Source organism: Carassius auratus, chromosome 10 (genome assembly GCF_003368295.1).
Source record: "Carassius auratus strain Wakin chromosome 10, ASM336829v1, whole genome shotgun sequence".
Classification (NCBI taxonomy): domain Eukaryota; kingdom Metazoa; phylum Chordata; class Actinopteri; order Cypriniformes; family Cyprinidae; genus Carassius; species Carassius auratus.
This window is the reverse complement of record NC_039252.1, coordinates 10,976,124-10,999,032: the sequence shown is the minus strand read 5'-3', so window position 1 is coordinate 10,999,032 and position 22,909 is coordinate 10,976,124. Positions and strand designations below refer to the sequence as shown.

The window sequence follows — 22,909 nt, the reverse complement described above, 5'->3', positions numbered from 1 at the left end:
AAATAAAAGCTAATTAAAAAATTATAAATTAGACTTTAATAGTATACATATATACAATATATATTATATAATAATATACTATAATATATATATATATATATATATATATATATATATATATATATATATATATTATATAATATCATTTTTGAAGACAAAAAAGTTTCAGTTTCAGATCAAAAGTTTGAGTACAAAATGTTATTAAAATAAATAAAAAAATTAAATTAAATAAAATCATTTAATGGATGCTTGGTGCTAAACAAATATGGTTAAGTGTGAGCTATTGAGCTCGCTAAGTTTTTAACTATAGAGACTCTAAAAAGGAGAAATTATGAGGGAGAGGGACACATCTCCTGCATGAGCTCCAAATTCCATAATGTATCCTAACCACTAGGCCATGGGTCTGACATACTGTACTTACCTTACTTGTAACTTATAAAGTGAAGTTTTAATATGCTCCAGGATAATCTCACCTGTATAAGTAAGACAGTAGAAGAGCTCTGAGACGGAGCTCCACGGTCCGTGGCAGTGACGGTGAAGCTGTACTCTGCTTTTTCAGCTCGCCTCAGGGGGGACGAGGAACGCAGCTCTCCGGTGTTTGGGTTCAAGGAGAAACGTTCTGCTCTAGAGCCTTAAAAAGCAAGGACAAATGGAAGCATAAATACAGACAAATATGGTAGCATGATTATCCATACAATATATCACATTGGTTGCAAAGATAACTGTAAGGACATATGTTTACATTTTGCAGTTATACCTTTTTGCAATAACATCCTCTGGCAATAAGAAGACCCAAAACTTATTCTATATATATACCAGACTTTTGCTTACCTGATAATGAGTAGAAAATAGTGCCATTCTCTCCCTCATCTGGGTCTTTGGCGTGTAGAGTTCCTAATAAAGAACCGGCAGGAAGACCCTCCTGAACCTGGTAAACATCAAGCAAGTTTTAAACAACAGTCTGGCTGCTTATACTTGATACAAACAACTTCAAGAGCGAGAAAGTATCCAAGGTCACATAAACAAGTTTTGAAAGATATTATGTACAGACGTAATGACGTTTTTATGATGTGTAAACTGTGCTTTAATAAACACAAGCACCTATGTTATGACACACTGATTTAAGGATTAAATATAGTCTGTGCCAGTCTGTTTCTTGCCTGAATGAGAATCTCCCTGCCAGGCTGTGTGTGGCTGAACGATGGGGGGTTGTCGTTCTCATCCAGCACCGTGATATGTGCTGTCCCAGTGGCACTACGTGGAGGGGTACCACCGTCCTGAACCACCACGATGAGCTGATAACTGGACTGATGCTCGCGGTCCAGAGCCGCTCTGGTACTGATTTCACCTACACATGAAATGTTTGAGTCAGTCAGAATACTCAGTCTAGAATGCTGGAACTGGTTTTTAGTGTAGCTATTGTACAAAAATTAAATATTAAAAAAAAAAAAAAATATATAGTATTTCTAAATATACATATTCGATTAAAAAATAGTATTGGCAGCTAACTGAAATAAAACTTAACTAAAATTAGTTTGAAGTACAAAATTTACTAAAAAAGAAATACAAATAATGAAAATGTAAATAGAAATACTGAAAAACAACAGCTAAATACTAAAAATAGAAAAGACAAAAGCATTTTACAAAATAACTGGAAAACTCAAAATATAAAATAAAATCTAACTCAGTGCAACTAAGGTCTTCAAAAATCAAATATTATTTTAGTATTATTTAAATACGGTATACTCTTAGATTTATTATCTAAGAGTATACCGTATTTAAATAATACTAAAATAATATTTGATTTTTGAAGACCTTAGTTGCACTGAGTTGATGGTCAAAAGTTTAGAGTCTACAGACGACTTTTCAACCATGCCCAGAAGGTAATAAAAAAATATATATAAAAAAAAACTGTTTCAAAAAAACTGTTTCCTTCTGCTTTCTAAAACTGGAAAACATATTTGCTGTCAAAAAGCTTGAAAATCCCTCATCTAAAACAATTACTAAATGCATAAATAACAAATGTCTTTGCAGATTGGGATTGTGTTCCAGCTCACCAGTGTGGGAATTGATTTGGAAGTAGCGGTCCGTGTGGAGTAGCCTGTACGTAAGGCGGCTGTTGAGACCAGCATCGCGGTCGGTAGCAGACACCCTGCCGAAACCAGTTCCCGCAGGCAAGTTCTCTCTCACTGCCAAGAACACCCTCTCCTGAGAGAAGCGAGGAGAATTATCATTCTCATCCGTGACGGAAACTCTCACCGTCGCGCTGCCAGTCTTCCCCATCTGGCCGGTTCCAGAAGTGGCGAGCACAGTTAGCAGGTAAATATCCTTGGCCTCACGGTCCAAAGCGCTCTTAACAAACAGCCATCCGCTGTCCGGGGCAATCCCGAAGCCCGCCGCATCCCCATCAGGCCGGAGCCGATATGCCAGTGTGGAAGATGTTGTGGAGCCTTTAGATGACCCTCCATTTCCATTGGGATCTCTACTGAGTGCCCGGACCTGTAAGAAGTTGGTGTTGAGTGGTGTGTTCTCCTTCAGCTCCACACGGTACGTCATCGTGTCAAACACAGGACCCTGGTCGTTCTCCGCCTGGATGTGGACCACCAGGCTGAACGTAGCGCTGAGCTGAGGCGCGCCACTATCTTTCGCGATCACTTGAAGGTCGTAGCGCGATACACTGTCGTACGACAGACTCCCAATAAGCCGGATTTCCCCACTGCTGCGCTCCACCCCAAACGTGCGCTGACCTCCGGCCGACATCAGGTCAAAGCTCAGCTGTCCATTAGGACCAGAGTCGCGGTCCTCCGCCTGAACGCGGTACACCACTGTACCCATTTTTGTGGCTTCCTGTAGGAGCAGAGACTCAGAGGATGATGGGAAAAATATGGGAGTGTTATCGTTCACATCTGCAATGGTGACCCGAACGCGAGTCTCCCCAAAAGCTGGGGGGGAACCGCTGCGTGCTTGAATTTCCAAGTCGAAAGAGGGTCGTGACTCGTGGTCCAGAGGAAGGCTTGTTCTGAGCGCTCCAGTTTCAGGATCGACCATGAAATAGCCATCTGGATCCCCAGCAGAGATAGCGTAGGTGACATCCTTAGAGACTCCTGGAGCGAGAGAGAGATGGGTTAGATTTATAGGCAGTGATTTAGCAGATGATTTGATCTAAAGTGACTTTGTAAACTTTTAACAAGGACAGTTTTCTTGGAGAGACGCAAGGTGGTGATTCATGGATCATCCCTCTACTCATCCAAACCTGCAACTTTGTGGTTATAAACTAGTGCTGTAAAAATAAGATCACAAATAATTACATCCAAAATAAAAGTTTGAGTTTACATAATATATGTGTGTGTGTGTGTGTGTGTGTGTGTACTGTGTATATTTAAGTGTATACATAAATACACACACACACATATATGTATATATTGAAGTAATATGTACATGTACATATACTATATTCATATTTATGTATTATTTATATTATGTATAAAATAAATAAACTATATATTACATATATTTATTACATATATTAATTTATTTGTTTATATTCATTCACAGTACACACACATATCATGTAAACAAGCTTTTATTTTGGATGCGATTAATCGTGATTAATCGATTTGACAGCACTATTACAAACACAAGTTTTTAAATTATGCTCATCAAGGCTGCATTTATTTGATCAAACACCTTGTGAAATGTTATCATAATTTCAACTGCTTTCTATTGTAATATATTTTAAAATGTAATTTATCCTTTTGTTGCATTTTCAACAGTCATTACTGCAGTCTTCGGTGTCGCGTGATCCTTCAGAAATCAATCTAATATGCTTTTATTATCAATTTTGAAAACCATTGTGCTGCTTAATATTTTTGTAAAAACAGCAAAACACATGAAAACATGTTTCAAGGTTCTTTAATGAATAATTAAAGAAATAGCATTTATTTGAAATACAAACCTTTTGTAACAAAGTACTGTAAAAGTCTTTATTGCATCCTTGCAGAATGAAAACAAAATCATTTCTTAAACACAATATTATATCAGATTATATTTATTTACTTATTCCCTAATTAATAAAATAATAAACACCGCTAGTCTTTAGCAATTTTTCATACAGTACATTATAATAGTGTGATGCCTAAAATCACTTTAATAACCTTAAAATTAGTGTTTTAGTTAAAAGTTATTTAGATAAAATACTATTGAATTTTAATAATGGCCATGTATTAGTTATCATTCATATTTGAATATAATCATCATTTTATCAGTATCAACCAGAATTGTAATATCAGTGCATCCCTAGTACAGACAGGTACATCTTATAGAATTCCCCATTATTTTTCATTAAGCATCCCTACGATTTGTCTGTGCTATCAGAAAATATGCATCAACAAATAATAATTTCCAGCAACATGAGGTAGAGTGGAATCAGTGATGGATGTGACTGTTTAATGAGGTTCACTCTGCAGCTGCTGCTCTATTTGCACAACTGGCTCAGCGAGAGTGAAAATATTCCCCATCAGGCTTTTCAGCACCCTTGACTGTCTCACAGCCTCGGAGAGCCGCAGCACTGAGGTTAGCAGAGCTATGTGAAAGTATGCAGCAACACATGGCTACTTATTTGAGTTTATTTTTAAACAATATAATGGTAATTCCAAGAAGACGTAACATGGAAAAAGCTGAAACTAACCATTCCTGCCGCTGGCCCTCACTACGCCGACCTCAGTACCCCGGAGCACATCCTCAGACACGGTGAAGAAGTACTGCGCCTGCTCGAACACCGGAGGCGCCACTGAGCCGGCAACAACGCTGATGTTCACTCTGGCATTGACAGGTGCTGTGAGACCGCCTCCGTCCCGTGCTGTGATCACTATGGTGATGACAGAGTTGGCCTTCCCATGCAGAGAGCGTGACAGAGAGATCACACCTAACAGAGGAAAAATGCAGTGGGAATGGAATTAAACGAGATTTACGATTATGAGCCCGAAGACTGTGAAAATTAAAGATGAGCTAGGACACGGATGAGCAAATTGGATCAGCCTTTTATCAACCTGACACAAGTTGTTCATAATATTTATTGTTCCTTAAAGAAAGTCATAATGGCTTTTTAAAGTCAAACTAAATGTTGGGGTGAATGATTCCCTAAATATGAAAGTTCATTTATGTATATTTACTTAACTACTAAATATAGTATTTAATATAAATTGAATCTAAAGTCACATCAATGTATACACATATATATATTTGTATGTAGATAGATAGAATAAAATAAAATATGTGTCTGTCTGTCTGTCAATCTATCATCATTTAATAGTTGAATTAATTGAAATACCTGTATCTTTGTTGAGGGTAAAGAAATTGGATCCTCCATCAGGGACAGTGTGATATGTCACTTTACCATTTGCCCCAGCATCTGGGTCGTGGGCCGTTACCCTGACAACAGAGGTCCCGGGCGTGCTCTGTGTGCTCAAGCTGACGGCGTAGTTCACAGGGTAGAATGTAGGTCTGTTGTCATTAATGTCCACCAGTGACACCTTCACAGAGACCGAGGATGTAAGGCCTCCCTGCGGGAAAAGATCAGATCATATTACTGATGAGAACGATGACAGGACTGTAGATACTGTCCCACGACTGTCTAATCTATCTGAATGATTTCTGGTGTGTAAAAATGCAGAGGAAAACTTCACAGTGGCATATAATTGCCTTTCCAGGTTATGAGGGGGCCAGTGAGCTGCTCATCACAGCCAGCATTTTATGGCTACATTAATAATTGAAATGGGAACAAAGCGGCCCGCTGCTAGCAGCTTATAAAGTGAAATATCATGAGTGTGTGTGTATGTACAGCAATGTGCCCCTGGGACACTGTGCTTTATTGCCTTTTCATTTACACAGCTCATGATTGTTGTTACTGGCAACTAAGTGAAGACAGGATTGAGTAGGGCATGCGACTGGGCATCTAGGAGCTACACGATAGAAGTAATGGTGTTTTTTTTAAATTAACTTTTATCCTTCGGAATTGAGTTTTAAAGGGTTTTCAACTCTTAAAGCTGCAGTGTATAAATTTCCAAGTGAAACGGGTTTCTCAAACACTTAAAATGGATATTGAATGTATAATGACAAGCAATTTTGCCAAGTGGTCTCACACTTTTGGACCCTAACATACAATGTGTGCCTTACAGCAATTGTGTGTGTTAAGTTTAAATCAACAGACAGTGTTTGTGGCATAATGTTGATTACCAAAAAAACATTCAAAATCTTGGTTACAGGGAGAACAATGTTATTTTAGTAATATTTATATTCCATTTTAGTATTTGTGCATATGTTGAATTCACTTTTACTTTTACATCTTTACTTTTACTTTTAATTTAAGTTTTAATCATTTAATTATATGCTTTTGTCATGTATTCATTAGTTTTTATTTGTTTTATTTATTTCTATATACTGTAGCTTTAATTAATTTTTACTTCAGTTTTAAAAATTTGTTTTCATATTTTCTTTTATTCATTTTATAAATTAATTGCCAAGGGAACATGTCTAAATGTTCATTTACAGTAAGTTTAAGTTTTTCATCTAATATTTATATTTTATTTCTGCTTTATTTAAAAATTCTAAAGCTACTATTAAAATAGAAGTAAATGGGGCCAGTTTTAAAATATTTATATATCATTTAAGGTTTATTTAAAATAACTACAAAAAAAGACTGCTACTACTAAAAAAGACTCATCAGAAATTATTGCTAAAAGATGAACACAACGTGCAAGTAATAAGAGTGTTGGCATGATTTTAGTGTGAAAAAGAGTACAGTTATTCCCAAATGACAACATAACACAGAAAACCCTAAAATGCCTATAAGAATTATGAGAACCATTTCATATCTCAAATAACACCTTTAACAAATTAATTAATGTGTTAAATAAAATTATAAGCATCTCATTTCTGGTCTCAAACACTCTAAAACTTGGCCCCATTCACTTCCAAAGTACCTCTCCATAAAACTGAATACACTTTTTCGGTAAAACTTTAAGCTATTATGTATAATGCATTAGAAATGGATACTAAAGGGTATAATGCCTTACAATAAATCATAATGTACACTGTAATACATTATATCTTGTCGTAAATAACTATTTTATTATTACAACTGAAATTTAAACGCATAGTGTAACAATGAATTGACTGTGGTTACAATTATTCATGACATTGCACAATAAGCTACATTACAAGGCATAATTAATGTAAAAAAAAATTACTTTTATAATGACTTTTACACAAAGACCACAACCATCGAGAATATTCCTGTATGAGGCAGGTACAAACTCATTCCCCTTACCCCATCTGTTGCAGTGACAGTGAAGTCGAAACTGTCCGCCCCCTCGTCTCGATCCAGAGCCACACTGGTGCAGATCTGTCCAGTCTCCTTATTGATGGTGAACTGGCTGGGTGGAGCGCTAGCGGGCCCGGATCCAATCGAGTACGCAATGGCCCCAAACGACCCTCCATCTGCATCGTCTGCTTTTACCTGCGGAGCCCAAACACAGAGAACGCCGTCAGAATTATGATCGACTTACGTCATAAACCCTCATCTCTAGAGAGTACAAGAAGATCAGATTCAGAAGTCTTAATACGGTTTCATTAAAATAATTAATCAATAACGCTGAGACTTCAGTAAAGCCCCATTAAATAACCAAGACACTCCAGACATAAATCCCCATCCCTTTGTATTTTCTTTCCCTCTGTCCTCGAGCTGATTGGACGGTGGATTTACTGCCAGCCGGTCTGTTTTTGGCCGCACCTGTCTCATCAATCTCTCACAGTGGAGAGGGAAAACAAGAGAAGGCAGAGAGAGAGCAGCAGGGATGAAAAGTGTCTCTACTCTACGACTTGAATGCCTGGGTGAATGTCTATGGAAAGAGGGCCACTCTTGCTGAGAGATGGAGAATCTGAGGAGTAATGAGGTGGAGGTAACTCAGCATTAGCTTCTCGTAGTGAAGGACGCCGCGACTGATACAAGCGGAAAAATCTGGCATTGTGTTCGGGAAGGGCTTTGGCCAATTTACGGTGACATTAATGTGAGGACAGAAGCGTAGTGTCCTCAAATGCATACCATATGCAGCCGTACAATACTGAAAACACTGTTTTCATGAGGGACACATGTTACTGAGAGAATTCGGCATATTCTCAGGAGATTTCGGGAACTGTTGCTGCAGTTGCTGAAGGCTAGGAAAGGGAAAATGTCTCGGATCTCTTTCCTCTATGCTTCCACAAATCATAAAGCCTTTGTTTGTCTGGGCAGGTTGCCTTCTCTGTGCACTGGTTTCTGTACAGCACCTCAATGATATGTTGGTGATATGACCAACTTAAAGGGTGGTAAGCAAGGAACATGTGTAAGAGATGGTCTGGATCAGGGCAAACTTGATCAAATATACTCCCGTCCAAAAGTTTGGAGTCAGTAATTTATATTTTTATTCTGCAAGTGTGTATTAAATTGATCAAAAATTAAAGTAACAACTTTTACACATAAAAAAAAAACTATATATAAATAAATGTTCATTTGAAAGTTTTATTAATTAAAAAATCCTGAAAAAATAAACACTGTTTCACCAATATATAAATCAATGAATCAATAAAATAAGCAGTAGAATAGATTTTAACCAATAATAATAAGAAATGTTTCTTGAGCATCGAATTGGCATATTAAAATAATTTCTGAAGGATTATGTGACACTGAAGACTGAAGTAATGATGCTGAAAATTCAGCTTTATTATTATAAAAGTTACATCTAAAAATATATTTAAAAAAAACACACAAGAGTTATTTTGAATTGTAATATTACATAGTATTACACTTTTTTCCTTATATATATATATATTGGCAGTATTGGATTTTTAGGATTTTTTTTTTGGGATTAGATCAGGTTAAATTCATACTAACTGAACACACCAGGAGAAATTTATCTCAATTTGCTTTTTCCTAGCAAAATCTTTGCCAACAGTTCATATATAATCATTAGTAAGATATTAAGTAAGGGATAATATACACTCGGCTGGTCATTATCACAATATAAACCCAGACAGGGGGATCAGGAGTCTTGTATCACCCTGAAGGGGTTTATTTAGCGATAATGACCGCCTGACTGTGCGTTATCCTCCTTATTACACAGCTACTTATCAAACAAGTAAACAAATGCAATTAAACGTTGACATCATTTCATTACTTAGAAGAAAGAGACTGCAGAATGATACAAGAGACATAAAATGTGGTCGCCTGGCAAAACAGACAATTATAGTTTAATGGTTATTATACAGAAAATATTTGACTGCAGAAAGTGACCAGTCAGAATCAAGTATTCCAGAGAGCCATGAAATGCAGAATTATGGTTTATGAAAATTGCTATTTTGAAGCTAGTAAATCAGCTGAACTCATAATACAGTTGAAAGAAACCGCAATCACATTTTTCCGCACACCACCACAGATAATCTTCATATTGTCACGGCCGTATAACTGCAGCTGTACAGCTGATTCACATTACAGTCCTGACATGGTAAAGCTGAGGAGAGAAGCCATACAGGAATCTCAGGCCCTCACTCAACAGGACGCCTGCTACCGGAAAGGTAGAGGTCACGACCCCTCAACTCTGCTTTACGCAGTGACCTCTCGCCCACCATGATGCACTCTGTAAACAAAATTACTCTGGTGGTCCACAAACCTTCCTATTCATCAACTCCAGAAAGACCTGAAGACCCTAGTGCCTGTAACACAACAAAGGGCTCCTTGCAAAACATTAAGTGGAAATGACCTTTGACTCTGCCGAGCCTGCAAATATTTAATACGGTTGACTCTGGAAGAAGTGTCGTAACGTTGCTTGGCGCCATTTATGAGGATTGTAAAAAAAAAAAAAAAAAAACATTTATGAGATCTAGAGGATGTGAAATCTGGCCTAAATAGCAAAGTCAGGCAACTATTCTTTAAAGACACTGATGGTTTTGTTTTTTGTTTTTTTATCCATTCCAATAATAATATTTTGTGAAACAGGAAGTATAAAGGCTGCAAGATGATTGTCCTGTACAGTTATCAGGTGTTACAAAAATCCTCAGTAAATCTCATTCTGGTTACTATTAAATGTATAATATATAAATTGACAAATATTTCAACATGTATCATGATGGTTTTTGTTGTACTGCATGTTAATGGTTTTGAATAAATGGATTTAAATGATATACAAAAACTTGCAAAAATGGTGCAAAATCCTTATTACTTACTATATCTTTATATTTTGTATAGATCTATTAACAAAATATATAACTGATTTAAAATAAAGAATGCTTATTAATTATAATGTATTTTTAATAATAAAACTATTTTAGTATTTATAAAAGTATTTATCTTTTTTTGCTGTGCTGCAAAAATATAATTTGTTTAAAAAATGATAAAAATACAAATAAAAACCATTTGTGCAATGCAAAAAAGTATTTATATATGACAAGATACAGTTTTGTTGTACAACCTTTAAAAAATATTAAAATAAATACATTTAAATAAAAATAAAATAAACTAATTCATTTTACCTTGTTTTATCTTATTTCTGAAAAAGATATCAATTCTAAAATATGTATACATTACCTCTGAGAATGATGAGAATTAAAAAAAAAAAACGGTCAAAAGAAAAACATCTGGATGCATTATGGTAATAAGAATGGGATTTCTTTTCCTTTTTTGCATTACAGTTGCATCTCAGCTTGATATTGGAATGGAAAAGCAAGTCACTTGTCTTTAAAATCTGAAATGGGAAAACTTTAAGTGAAGTTATTACAAATCAAGATCAAAACACCTGCTCAGAGAATGCTGTCCACATTTCCCAATGCATTCCCACGTGCACTTTATGTACCGTTCTGGAACGCCATAGCAGCTTGCTGTGGTTTTCTGGTATGACGCGAATACCCCAAGTGTGCAGTGATAGACAAACAGGTGAATTTCTGCTGTGGCTAACGTGTCCTGAGGATCCTGATGGTGATGGAGCCAGATCTCAGTCTAAATGAGAGCACCGCTGCTCACGCTCTGCTCTGCAGTGGTCAACTCTTTTCCATCTGTTTTTCCCATTACCGCTGTTATTTCCTGTTGGGATTAAGTGTGGTGAAATACTATATTTTCTGACAAATCAAAGCCCCACTTTGCCTGTGTTCTTGGGATATTTGGGTAAAGTGGGTGGGATTAAGCACCTGCAATAATGACCTGTCCTGGGACGCTGTGGTAGCCAGGCCTCGCTCTCAGGACACTGATAGAAATGACAAGTCTAGCCCACCTGGTGAGTATGACCTCTACACTACCCCATTTTTCAGAGCAGACAAGAGCCTATTATTTATACTGTATTAAAGAATTAGAAAAAAAGAATAAGATTTAAACATCAAGAGAGATTGTGGTTAAGCTGTGGATGATTGAATCAGGTGTGTGGGGTAATGGGGCATGAGGGTTCAGAGAATGTGTGTGTTTGAGAGGTTCGGAGGGTGGCACAAATCTCAAACTGATATGAGACCAGTGTAAAGAATCTCCTTGGTTAAACAAGGTGCAGGTGAAAAAAGCATTAAGGGGCCCGGTAAAGAGCCAAGGGGTTTAGGTTTTATCTTCAGGGAATGAGTTGATAATGAAAGCACATCCATTTTTCACATTCTCTGACACTGCACAAAATCTGCATGGAATTTGGTGGGGAAAATACAAGCACATGTTTGCACTCCTAAATAGATATGATAATGAAACTAAATAAATAAATAAATGTATTAAAAAAAGTGTTATACAACATTATCAAAGGTTGTCAATAATATAATGCATATGTCATTTATTTAGTTTTAATATAATAAATTATGCAATTTTTAATAAATTAAATTAATTATATTTATATGATGTGTCACTTATATGATTATTTGTATTATTTAATTGCGTAATTGTTAAATATATATAAATTACACACACACACACACATAACAACTGACAATAAACAATAATATAAACAAATAATTGAATAATAAATAATGATATACACATTAAATTGTAGATTTTTATCTATTGATTTAATTCTTTGGCAAATATCCATAAACAGAGTTTGCATGCTTCACAAGAGATAAAAAAGAAGGTCAGTGAGTCTGCAGACTGAAAATGGGCCGTCTAGATTTCCTGCAAACTCATCAATGGCAATTAAGTGTAAAGCCGTACAGTATTTCTGCACACCTGCAATAATCCATCTTCCATTCTGGCATCAATCAATCCGATAGTCCTGACGAGAGGCAGAATTCCCATTTGCATCACTTCATTCCTTATTCATCAATAAATTAAACGACAGACTCTGAGGGCTTCTCAGCATCGCAGGCTACAAATCACTGTCTCGCTACGCTTTTCACAGCAGATCAATACTGTCGAGACACATACAGCCCTCAACAAGCAACTAGAACTTTCAACCACCGCTTAGTCTTTCTGTTATTACTGAACTCGACTTGTGTGAAAGCATTGCAATAATTCTGTCTGAATGAAAAGAGAGAGACTCATCCATTCCCTATCCAAAACTACTTTTGGGACAAACAAACGCTTATAGGACTTAACACCATACACTGTAATTCATCGCTTTCTTGGGTTGCAGACGTTTCAAGAGGCTGATCTCCGTCATAATAACTAACCAGATGAAGTCTGATTAAAGGAGCAAATCTGTAATTGAAGGGCTGCATGTACTGTATGATCATGTGGTAGATGTTTTCCATTAAAACCTCAAAAAAAAAAAAAAAAAAAAAACACTGGCGCAATAAATAATGAGTCTGGAAACAGCAGTTTTTTTTTATTAGTTAATATTAGTTATATTTATCTTGACCTACATAACTGAATTTATCTCCGCAACTAAAGTGCAATATCATTTTTCGCCTGGTGCCGCCTAACTAAAGTCAAGACCTTGAGAGGAAACATTACATCCCAAAAATGCAAGGTTCTGAGGTTATTTAGATTTCTAGAACATCTTAACATGCATTAAACAAGCTCTATAAATATATGTAAATATATAAAATACCATCGGTAAGTGATTGCATTACACTGTAAATGGCTTTTGGGGTCAAACGGTTTGAATTTCCTGAATTCTAGTAGCGATTTTAGTTATTTCAAGTTGACAGATGTCTACGTATGTGAATTTTATACAGCAAACAACAACAAAACTGCCTACAGTCTTGGGTCTCTGCAGTTTTACAAGAGCAATGAATGGTTTGTTATTCCATTGCTTACAGTCTCTAACATGTGGTCTAAATTATTAATCTTTTGAGTTTATCTCTTGCTAGCATCCAATGTCAAGAGGTTGATGCTGTAATTTATCTGCGTTTTTACTGAAGGCAAAACACTGAAGGCATAAACCCGTTGACCCAAACACAGGCACACACAAACAATTTCAGATGAGACAACAGATCTATTACAGGTCACTGCTTGTCCAACAGGAAAAATTGTGTTATTTTTACATGTTTCAGCGAAGTTATAGAGTTTCTCGCTAATGCTCACAGCCCTTGATATCTGTAATTCAAGATCACCTGGTTAATCTCCGATTTCTCGTTTCGTTCCCAAGGGAATCTGCATCTTGAAATCACAGCGGTTAGAATAAGTCAAAGAATCTACTATTACAAGGTCTCAGGTCTGTATCAAGATAAGCAGCAGTGCTCTCGATGTGATTCATTGAGAGCGATGCTCTGGATGTCTTTCCTTCGCCGTGACCTTTCTGCCAATCCTTTTCAAAGAGGTTGTGAGAGGCTGTGAGTGGCAGTACGTTTGATTCAAGATGAAATCACGCCTATCTTTAAGTTCTTCCATGTATAAACCGCAGTTTAAATCTAGTCCTATATTTTGGTGTGGCACAGCAAGCAGTTCTAAGTTATCTAAAATAGTATACAATTCATAATTTACTTGTGATTGAGTTAATAAATCTAAAAGATTTCATCTAAAGAAAATATTTTGAAGAATGTTTCACCTGTTTTTTGTCCATAAAGTGGCAGTCAATGGGGTCATAAATAACAATGGACTATAGTGATAAAAACACTTTTAAACATTCTTACAAATATCTTTTAAGAGAAAAACATACAAAAACAAAAACAAAACAAAGAACAAAAGAAAGAAGGCCACATGTTCAGTCAGATTCTAAGTCCCTTTCTCTTAAAAATGAGCTTTTTTAAACAGAGTAATAAAAAATTGACTACTTTGCAGAATTTACACAGTTTTTTAAAGACATTATTGATATTTAGATCAATATTTAAACATATTTACAAAAATTAAGGATTTAACATAGATCTAACAGTGTTTTTCCCTTAAGGGGAAGGGCCTGGACTCTGTTGATATAGATTGGTTTGGGAATTTAAATATTTGAAAATAGCCCGTTCCCTTGGAAACATGAATAATGGATGACGGATCTTCAAAGATCAATAAAGCTCATAAATCAAAATCCTAACTCTTCCTATTCAATACATCATGTACCACCATAGAGAGAATGTTTCAGCTATTTTTGTCCATCGACTTTCATTTTATGGAGATCAAAACAAAATCTAAACTAAACTTAAAATAACATATCACAGATAATCAAAGATAAATGTAACTCATAAATAAAATCAACTCTCCTATCATTAACCACCATATATATATATATATATATATATATATATATATATATATATATGCTGTATACCCGAGACTAACCACCACCAGTCTTATTAATTAATGGGAGTCTTTACTGATATATAGTGTTATGAAGGCCAGACAGAGCCAGTGCCTCCCACAAATATGGCAAATGGTAGTTCGAAGAGGAAGTTGGTCTGGCATTCATATGCCAGTGCTAAAATATGAGGTCTATTGTAAGAAGTGATGAAAGCGAGGTGGTTATATTGGAGCATGCCTGTAGCTGTTCTTTGAGCCAGGCATGAATCAGCAGACCACACTGGTCATAAATGCTTTACTGTAAATTAGCAGACTGCAGTGCACATTGACTATTCATTGATTAGCACAAGTAGAGCTTTGATCGATACTTTCTTATAATGTTGTTCACAGTATGTGACCGGTTGTTTTAATTTGACAGTTTATGGATAATGATATGAAAATATGGATCAACAACAAGATTTTCATTTATACCAAGTGTTTGCTTATTATAAGAAACACCACTATACCATAAGAACCATAATACCATAATACTGCAAGCATTATGCTATATAGACATAACATCCCATTATATTCAAACTTATGTTTTGAGAGCAAAAAGCAATGATAAAGCAGATCCTTGTGATTTTACCCTAACATTTTCTCTTTGGTGATTTGATGTGAGGAATATCCGCTAAACAATATTTCATTATATAAAGGAAATTTGTTAGCAATGGTCAAATTAAAATTCTAACAAATCCATAATCCAAATCCACAAAAAGCACAAGCCCAGACACAACCTAAATAAGAAAGAGAACCGCTTCCAAACCCTTTTATGAATGGAAATTCATTACTTCCAGAACACACCATTCTACCATTAAACTTTCATAAAGGCAGCTGTAATTAAGCTGGACAGTGATGGACCGGGGACAGTCCAGAACATTCTCTAAACTGGCAACAGATGAGAGCGGACAGATTCCAACCACTTCTCTTCTTCAATGGATCTGTGTCTCAACAACTGCAAACCACACTGGCTGACTCCACTCAGAGCTGTTTGTGTAACACGCTGCACCTTTAAGAAAATTTATGGGCAAGAGCATCTCGCTCCGAGGCACTGAGCTATGCATCACTACAGAGAATATAAAAGGCTGTATTTTAGTGGTTTTACAATGAAGGAAGGGTACAGTGTGGATGTTTTTCCTCCCAACAGCTATTGCAAGATGCCACAAGAGTCTTATTTTCCTTTTACAAGTTTGTGGGTTCTGGCCTTAGTCTTTGTTCCAGACTTTTGTATGCTTTTGACGTGTATGCAATGCTTATTGGTTGGTTGCTTCCAATTTGTATTTCATGGCAGAAGTATGTACACAGAAGAAAAAAGCACAAACATGTTACAGATAATTTCTTCCTTTACTTTGGCAACTGAGGTTTGGAAACATTTGCATGCTCCATTTAGGGGGCAATGTGCTCAAACGGACATCAGAGGGTATTTTAGAAGACACTATTTCTGGCTAATTTGAAGACAATATTTGTTTTGCTCTTACACAGTCACTCTTCTTTTGTATGACTTGTTAACATTTATTCTAAAATGCACCCGAAGCACATTTACCTTACTATTCCAGGCATTGGAAAGTGGATGCATGAGATTGTTCTGATGGTGCCTGGGGACCAATCCCGTTAAATGCAGGCTGATTAGCATCCCCGCTAGTCCTCTAATGAATGTGAGAGAGCCTTGAGAGCTTAAGTTCTCCCAGATCTGGCCAGAGTTCCTCATCAGGTCTGGCCGGGGACAGGAACTCATCTGTACATGCACTGATTATAACCAATTTATGTCATTACCATTTATAAGACAGAGCATGTCATCACAAGGAAAATATTTTATATATTGTGAAAGGGTACATAAGGAACACTATTATATCAGGGTCAGTGACAAATAAGAGCATCCAGGAAACTTTCTTAGTACATTTCACACTACTGTTCAAATGTATGGAGCAAGTAAGATTTTCTTTCCTTCCTTTCTATTATTATCATTATTTTATTTTTTAGAAATTAATACTTTCATTGAGCATGGCCACACTAAACTGATCAAAAGTGACAGTAAAGAAAGAAATTCATAATGTTACAAAAGGTTTCTATTTCAACTAAATTCAGTTTTTTAAGCTTTCTATTCAAAGATTAGAAAGCTTAGAGAATATAGAAGAATATAATATTACTAAAATATTACGCAGCACAACAGTTTTCAGCAAGAAATGTTTCTTAAGCACTGGAGCAGCATATAAGAATGATTTCTGAAGGATCACGTGACACTGAAGACTGGAGTAATGAATTCAATTTTTCTAAATATATTAAAACAGAAATAAGTTGTTGTTTTAAGTTGTAATAATATTTAAGGCTAACATATGGGCAAATGTGTAGCAGTTGCATAAGGAGTTCTGCAGGGAAACGGATATGTGTGTTTAGACGTAAGTCGGATGTCCAAAATCCACATTTGGAAGTGGGCCAGACCAGATATGAAAAAATCTGATCTAGTGCAGATTTTTGTGTTGACACATGTGCAACAAATTCCAATCTGTCAGATGCAAGCAACAAATCAGATTTTTTTTTTTGCCAATGTAAATACTTCCACTATAGACATTGCTCTACTGTGAGAACATATTCTACCAGGGTAAAAAAAAAAAAACATTTCAACAAACCCTTATATTTGAAGCACACAGTAGTTTATGTCATTTCCTGCCTATACAAGCCAATTGATTTATTGATATTACCTCAGTGATGCTGACGAAGTGCAGGCCAGAAACTAAGGAACGCTACCTCCTTCTTCCATACATCCCCCAACCCCTGACCTCAAATAGCACGAGCCTCACATCTCAACACTCTTACGGTAAATGATCCCAGCCCTAAGGAAGAGGGAACGAGGATGAGGGTTTGGGGGGGGGGAAGGGGGGAATGGAAGAAACATGGCTTCATGGCACCGCTATCCTGACTTCCCCCTCGCCGTCTCCTCTCAGATAGTGTGGTCTTAATTACACAGCCGCCCAAAAACCCAAACAACATTACTGCAGAATAAACTGACACTAATATATAACCTACAATGCTTTTCAACGCAGTCGACACAGTGACGGCAGCAGCTCAGTCATACGCCTCACAACTGCTATTCTGGATGAGGGAGGGTGGGTTGAGTATGGGAAGGGAAGGGGCGGAGCTAAAGCTTAACAGTCTCTCTGGTCTGGGGGAGTTCAGTGGATAAGCATGATCTGTCAAAGCCCCATAAACATGGGCAGACAAACGGTGTTCTCCCCCAAAAACATGGATGTGTGCTCCATACGGTATCACTTTGACTTAAAGGCACAGAGCACCTGGAGTCTTTTAGCTTATTGAGTTATTAAGGTATGCAGGCCTCAGGCAAATCATTCAGAACCCCAAGAGAAGCAATGAACAAGTTTATGTGGATGTCGATTACAGCATCTGTAAGACTTATTTTGGCCTTTATTTACAGTACTGTAGAGGGCAAATCGGTTACCTTCTGTAACATGACATGAGTCTTCTTAAAAGAATAGTTCACCCAAAAATCTTTTCTTCAGTGGAACACAAAAAGATAATATTTTGAAAACTGTTTTTGTCCATACGATAAGAGTTAAATTAGACCCCACTGACTTGACTGAGATGAAAAGATCTTTTTGTGTGTCTTTTCAGGTTTTGAATGACATAAGGGTGAGTAAATGATGATGTTTTGGTGAATTATAAATTTAAAAAGGGTTATAAATGAAATCCAGAGTTGGTGACCTTGAGTATCCAGACACCCAAACTATAACAGCAAGTTTTATAATTGTTATAAACAATTTCTGCCGCAGAGAAATCGGCAGCATCATGATGGTAGACACACTTGTCTGTAAGTTTACAAATTACATACAAGTATCCGTCAAGCATAAAGCCAATTTTGTGAGAGGAAGTACACTGACAGTCACATTTGGCGTGGATTATGGCAGCGTCTTCCTTTTCGTGTCACAAATTTTAACCATTGCTGACAAACGGTTGAACAGACATGGTTCAGATTTAGCACACATCCTGAAACATGAAAAACATGGACTAAATGTCACAAAGCTGAATTCTATTATAATATTATTCTGTCTTTTATAACTGTCCACCTTAAGTCCATGTGAATTTCCATTTGTGGCATAATTTACTCCCAAAAAGTGATGCATTTCTAAATAGAGATGCAGAATATTCAATAAGAAAAAATAAAAGTAAAAGTGGTTTTATACTTTGGGAGTTAAATATGAGTGTGCTAAAATAAAGGTTAATTAGTCTACTGTTCAAAATTTGAGGTCAGTAGGGTTTATTTTTCTTTTCTTTATTTTTAAACACCAAAGATGCATTCATCTGATCAAAATACAAAGCAAACTTTCTTCATTTGAATAACGTGCAGATGAATCAAGTTTTGTTTTTTTAAAGACGACTTTTTTATTATAAATCTGTTGCTAATTTCATTAGCTGACATAACCTGCAGCATCTAACCCTAACTTTACACGCTCCACCTGTAGAGGTACACACATCCGCTGGTTATGTTGGGGTCATGACCCATGAAGCTTTAAAGGGTCAAGGTCATAGGTCAGCAAGATGTCGTCCAGTTCATTGTCAGGCACCACCTCGACCCCTGACCCCTGACTGCAAAGCGGCAAAGACAATCCTTTCACTACATCTAAAATGAGCTGTTCATTTGGACTGTGACACATGCCACATAGCCAGACAATGAGAGACCACCTGCTATCTTTAAATACAACTCTTGTAAGGCCTCTGCACATCTCTTTTCATAGGAGCAAATAAATTCAATTAGAAAGAGGGATATACCAAGGCATGATGTCACTTGTTTTAGTTAGAGGGTCAGGGGCTCAGCATGACCTCATTAAACTGTAGAAAGCTGTTATATGTTGGCTTCATCTCCATATACAAACACACACTTGCTTTGTAAGTTTTTGGGTGAAACATCAGACTGATTTCAGAGTCATGTGAGTTCAGTGGTTGTGGTGAACTCGGGCAGGACGCATGCAAATCAGGGAGGTCATGAGATTGCGCTTCATTCGATCGTTACAAATGAAAACTGTGTGAAAAGTTAAAAGCAGTGAGAGGCCAGGCAACTTACATTCATTAGAGAGGATTATGGGAACACAATGGCAAATTCTAAAGCATCTGATCGGAGCATGGTTCTTGATCAAGTGCTTTTCTGTGAAGAGAAATCACAGTGTACGTAACGTGTTAAAAAGAAAATATGAATCTTTTTAGAAAGGAAAGCTATTATTGAGGTCTTTTTTTCCTATAGCTTGCTCAGGTTGGAGGAAAATGGTGAAATGATTTGGAGTCATTTTTGGAAAAACCAAATCAGCTGAGTGAATGATTCAACAGATCTTTTTAGTGAACCAATCGCAAAGATTCAAATCATTTGGATGAATCAAAATGCTCCGTGGCATGAAGCATGACCAGTTAAGCACAAACTGGAACTGTTTCTTAAATGGTTAGTGACATATGTTTCTAGAATGGAAAACATACAGGATAGCACTTGAGAAAGCGAAAGAAAGATGCTAACAAGATTAATCCCCAACATGTGGCTGAATCCAGGAAAAAAAATACTTAAGGAAGAGTCAAATTTAAGCTCCGCAAGAAGAAAAACTAAACATCTGAGGCCTGAAATCAATTACGTGAACCCAGAGAGTGCAGACCAAAGTACGGAGCGAGCGGGTCGGTTCTACATCATTTTGCTATCTCATGTAGCTAATGACTCAGGTCTTATCACCACCCCATGAAGGAGCCCAATGAAAGATGGAAATCGTTTAAAACCACATCCCCTGACCTTGTTCCCACAATTTCACCACAGAAAAGAAAAATGTCTACCGACCAACTTTTGAGATACATACCCACTTCATTCCTGGCATTCCTCTCAGGGTTTTTACTACATCTACACAAATCCAAGTTTCCAGAAGTCATGGGACCACCTACTGTAACCTGTGAGGTCAGTTCAAGCGCTGGTCACTGAGTTGCAAGTGTGTGTAAGAGGCTTCCAGGCACTGTGGATTGTTTCTCTGCTCCTTGACTGTGGCAGAAATTATTTTAATACGTGTAAATATAAAGTTCGCCACAATTTCACAACCAGAGCCCTGCTTTTGCGGAATCCCTTTGATGTGGGCTTACAACATAGAGACCTACTGCAAATGCTGTTCAAAATTCACTTATACAATGCTAATTTAGAGAAAGAGGAAGAAAGAAATATAGAAAGAAGAAGGGAATGGGGGAAAATAGGACAAAAGGTGATTAGAAGGTAGAAACGGGGGAAGGGAGAGAGAAAGCACTTCCCTCGAGAGTCCTGTTTAGCGTTAAGACCTTGAAAAACACTTGAGCAGAATCTCACCAATCTGTCTAATGGAAGCCGTATTGAATTAGGCCGGTGTGAACACACACAGCAGATTGTAGAAGGTGACTCATGCACACTTTTATGACCACAGAAATCACAATAAATGCTGGCCAATTGATAGCTGACAACTGTGTAAGCCTCCAAAACCCAAGGTTAAAGTGACATATTGCTCTCTGTCGAACAATAACTAGATTTTGGTTTTGCAAGGGCACAGTATAGTTCGCTTAACCTGATTTACACTACACTGACCGATCAAGACCTTGGTGAGTGGTGGAAATAGAAAAACCGAGCTTATTGATCAACTTATACAACAGCATATCATTGAAACAAAGATTTAAAGGGTTAAAATCCCAGTCAGGGTCCCAGCGGAGTATGAATATATGAATCAATGATCAGGACCCCTGGGAACATTAACTGGAGGACATGGATTAATGGAGGAAAGATTGTTTGGGGAGCAAAGTGAAATGTAGAGAGACAGATGAAGAGATGGAAGATCTCTTGAAACAACTTCAAAACAATAAAACATTCCTTTGTACACTTGTAAAGCTCTGTGTTAATGTATTATGCTGATGGTGGAACATTCCAAGCAGGTTACTGTTCCCTATAGGATAAAAAAAAAACTGATTTCCCCTGAGAAACAGGGCTCAATAATCTCATAAATCTCCTCTAGAGGTTCAGAAGAGATCTTGACAATGACTCATACTGTTCTCACATTTGCATTAACACCAGTTTGTTGCCAAAGTCAGCGAAATCAGTACAAACTTACAACGTTTATTCATTAAATCTCCCAACATAGATAACACCTCCCTTTAAAAGTCCAGATCTTTACATGATTTAAATGAGACCAAAATGACGTACACGGAAAAACAGCTTTTTAATTTTAAAACAAGTACAACCGCATAAAACATTATTTCTTGTCTTGCAATCATTTAACAAATGTAAAAATTAAATGGATGATGAAAGGACATGTTACAATGTTACAATGTTTATTTTTAACGTGATATTTCATTCTATTTTAATTTGATAGTTTTAAGTTTCATGACATGATTTTGCTTTGTTTTATTTCAATAACTGGCTGGTCAAATAGAATTAATAAAGTGCCCTGATCATTTGAGTATTTTATTAACTCAAATACATCAGCTATTTCACATAACCATTCGTGTATCTCCATACGCATTGTTATAGCAGTACACTCTTACTGTATGTCAACTATTGATTCACTCATGTCTATATTTAGGAGAAACATCTGATACTCAAAACTTGATCAAATCCCCTGAGCTTTGAACCAACAACCTTAGAGCAGTAAAATCACTCTCTCGCTCTACACTCGGTCGGTTTTATAGAGTAATTGAAGTCATTATCTCTCTGGCTATAAATTATAATTAGATCTGAGCATTTAGACCCCCAACCCGCCCAAACGCACACATGCTTCCCAATCAATCCCCACCTCCTCACACATGTGCCTCTCAAAGGAGGGTTTGGGGGAGAATTCAAACTTGTAAAGCACCTGTTACCTCAGGGGTGCCCTGTTGTTGTGAAAGGACTTCCGAGGAGCTTAGCAGGGGCACACAAAACCGAAATAAAGCTGTCAGCGAATCCCTGATGTCTGGATGTAAATGTTACAGCCTCGCTGACTAAGACTATGTACCAGCCTAGTGACAGCCTCTGGCCACGGATGGACGGGATCAAAGCAAACCACGATGGTTTACTCCACACGCTCAGCCGATAATTAGGTTTCTCCCTTGTGGAAAACGGATCATAAATTATCAGAATGGTACAGTACTTCCAGTGCACCCATATGCATCCATAACAAAACCTACAAGTTCATGCATATAAATTGCTTGCAGGCACAGACACTCACACACACAACAGGCACA

At 36.9% G+C, this 22,909-nt stretch overlaps 1 protein-coding gene across 1 annotated transcript in view; it reads right to left on the bottom strand.

Moving 5' to 3' along the window:
• Positions 1–22,909, bottom strand: part of dchs1b (dachsous cadherin-related 1b) — an 84,192-nt gene that overhangs the window by 14,600 nt on the left and 46,683 nt on the right. Inside the window, exons 3-9 of the mRNA XM_026273633.1 lie at positions 7,328–7,516; positions 5,330–5,561; positions 4,688–4,924; positions 2,058–3,104; positions 1,161–1,348; positions 832–928; positions 474–631 (exon numbers count right to left, since the gene is read on the bottom strand). Of these exons, the coding sequence (XP_026129418.1) occupies positions 474–631; positions 832–928; positions 1,161–1,348; positions 2,058–3,104; positions 4,688–4,924; positions 5,330–5,561; positions 7,328–7,516 (2,148 nt within the window). The remainder of the gene's footprint in view (positions 1–473; positions 632–831; positions 929–1,160; positions 1,349–2,057; positions 3,105–4,687; positions 4,925–5,329; positions 5,562–7,327; positions 7,517–22,909) is intronic.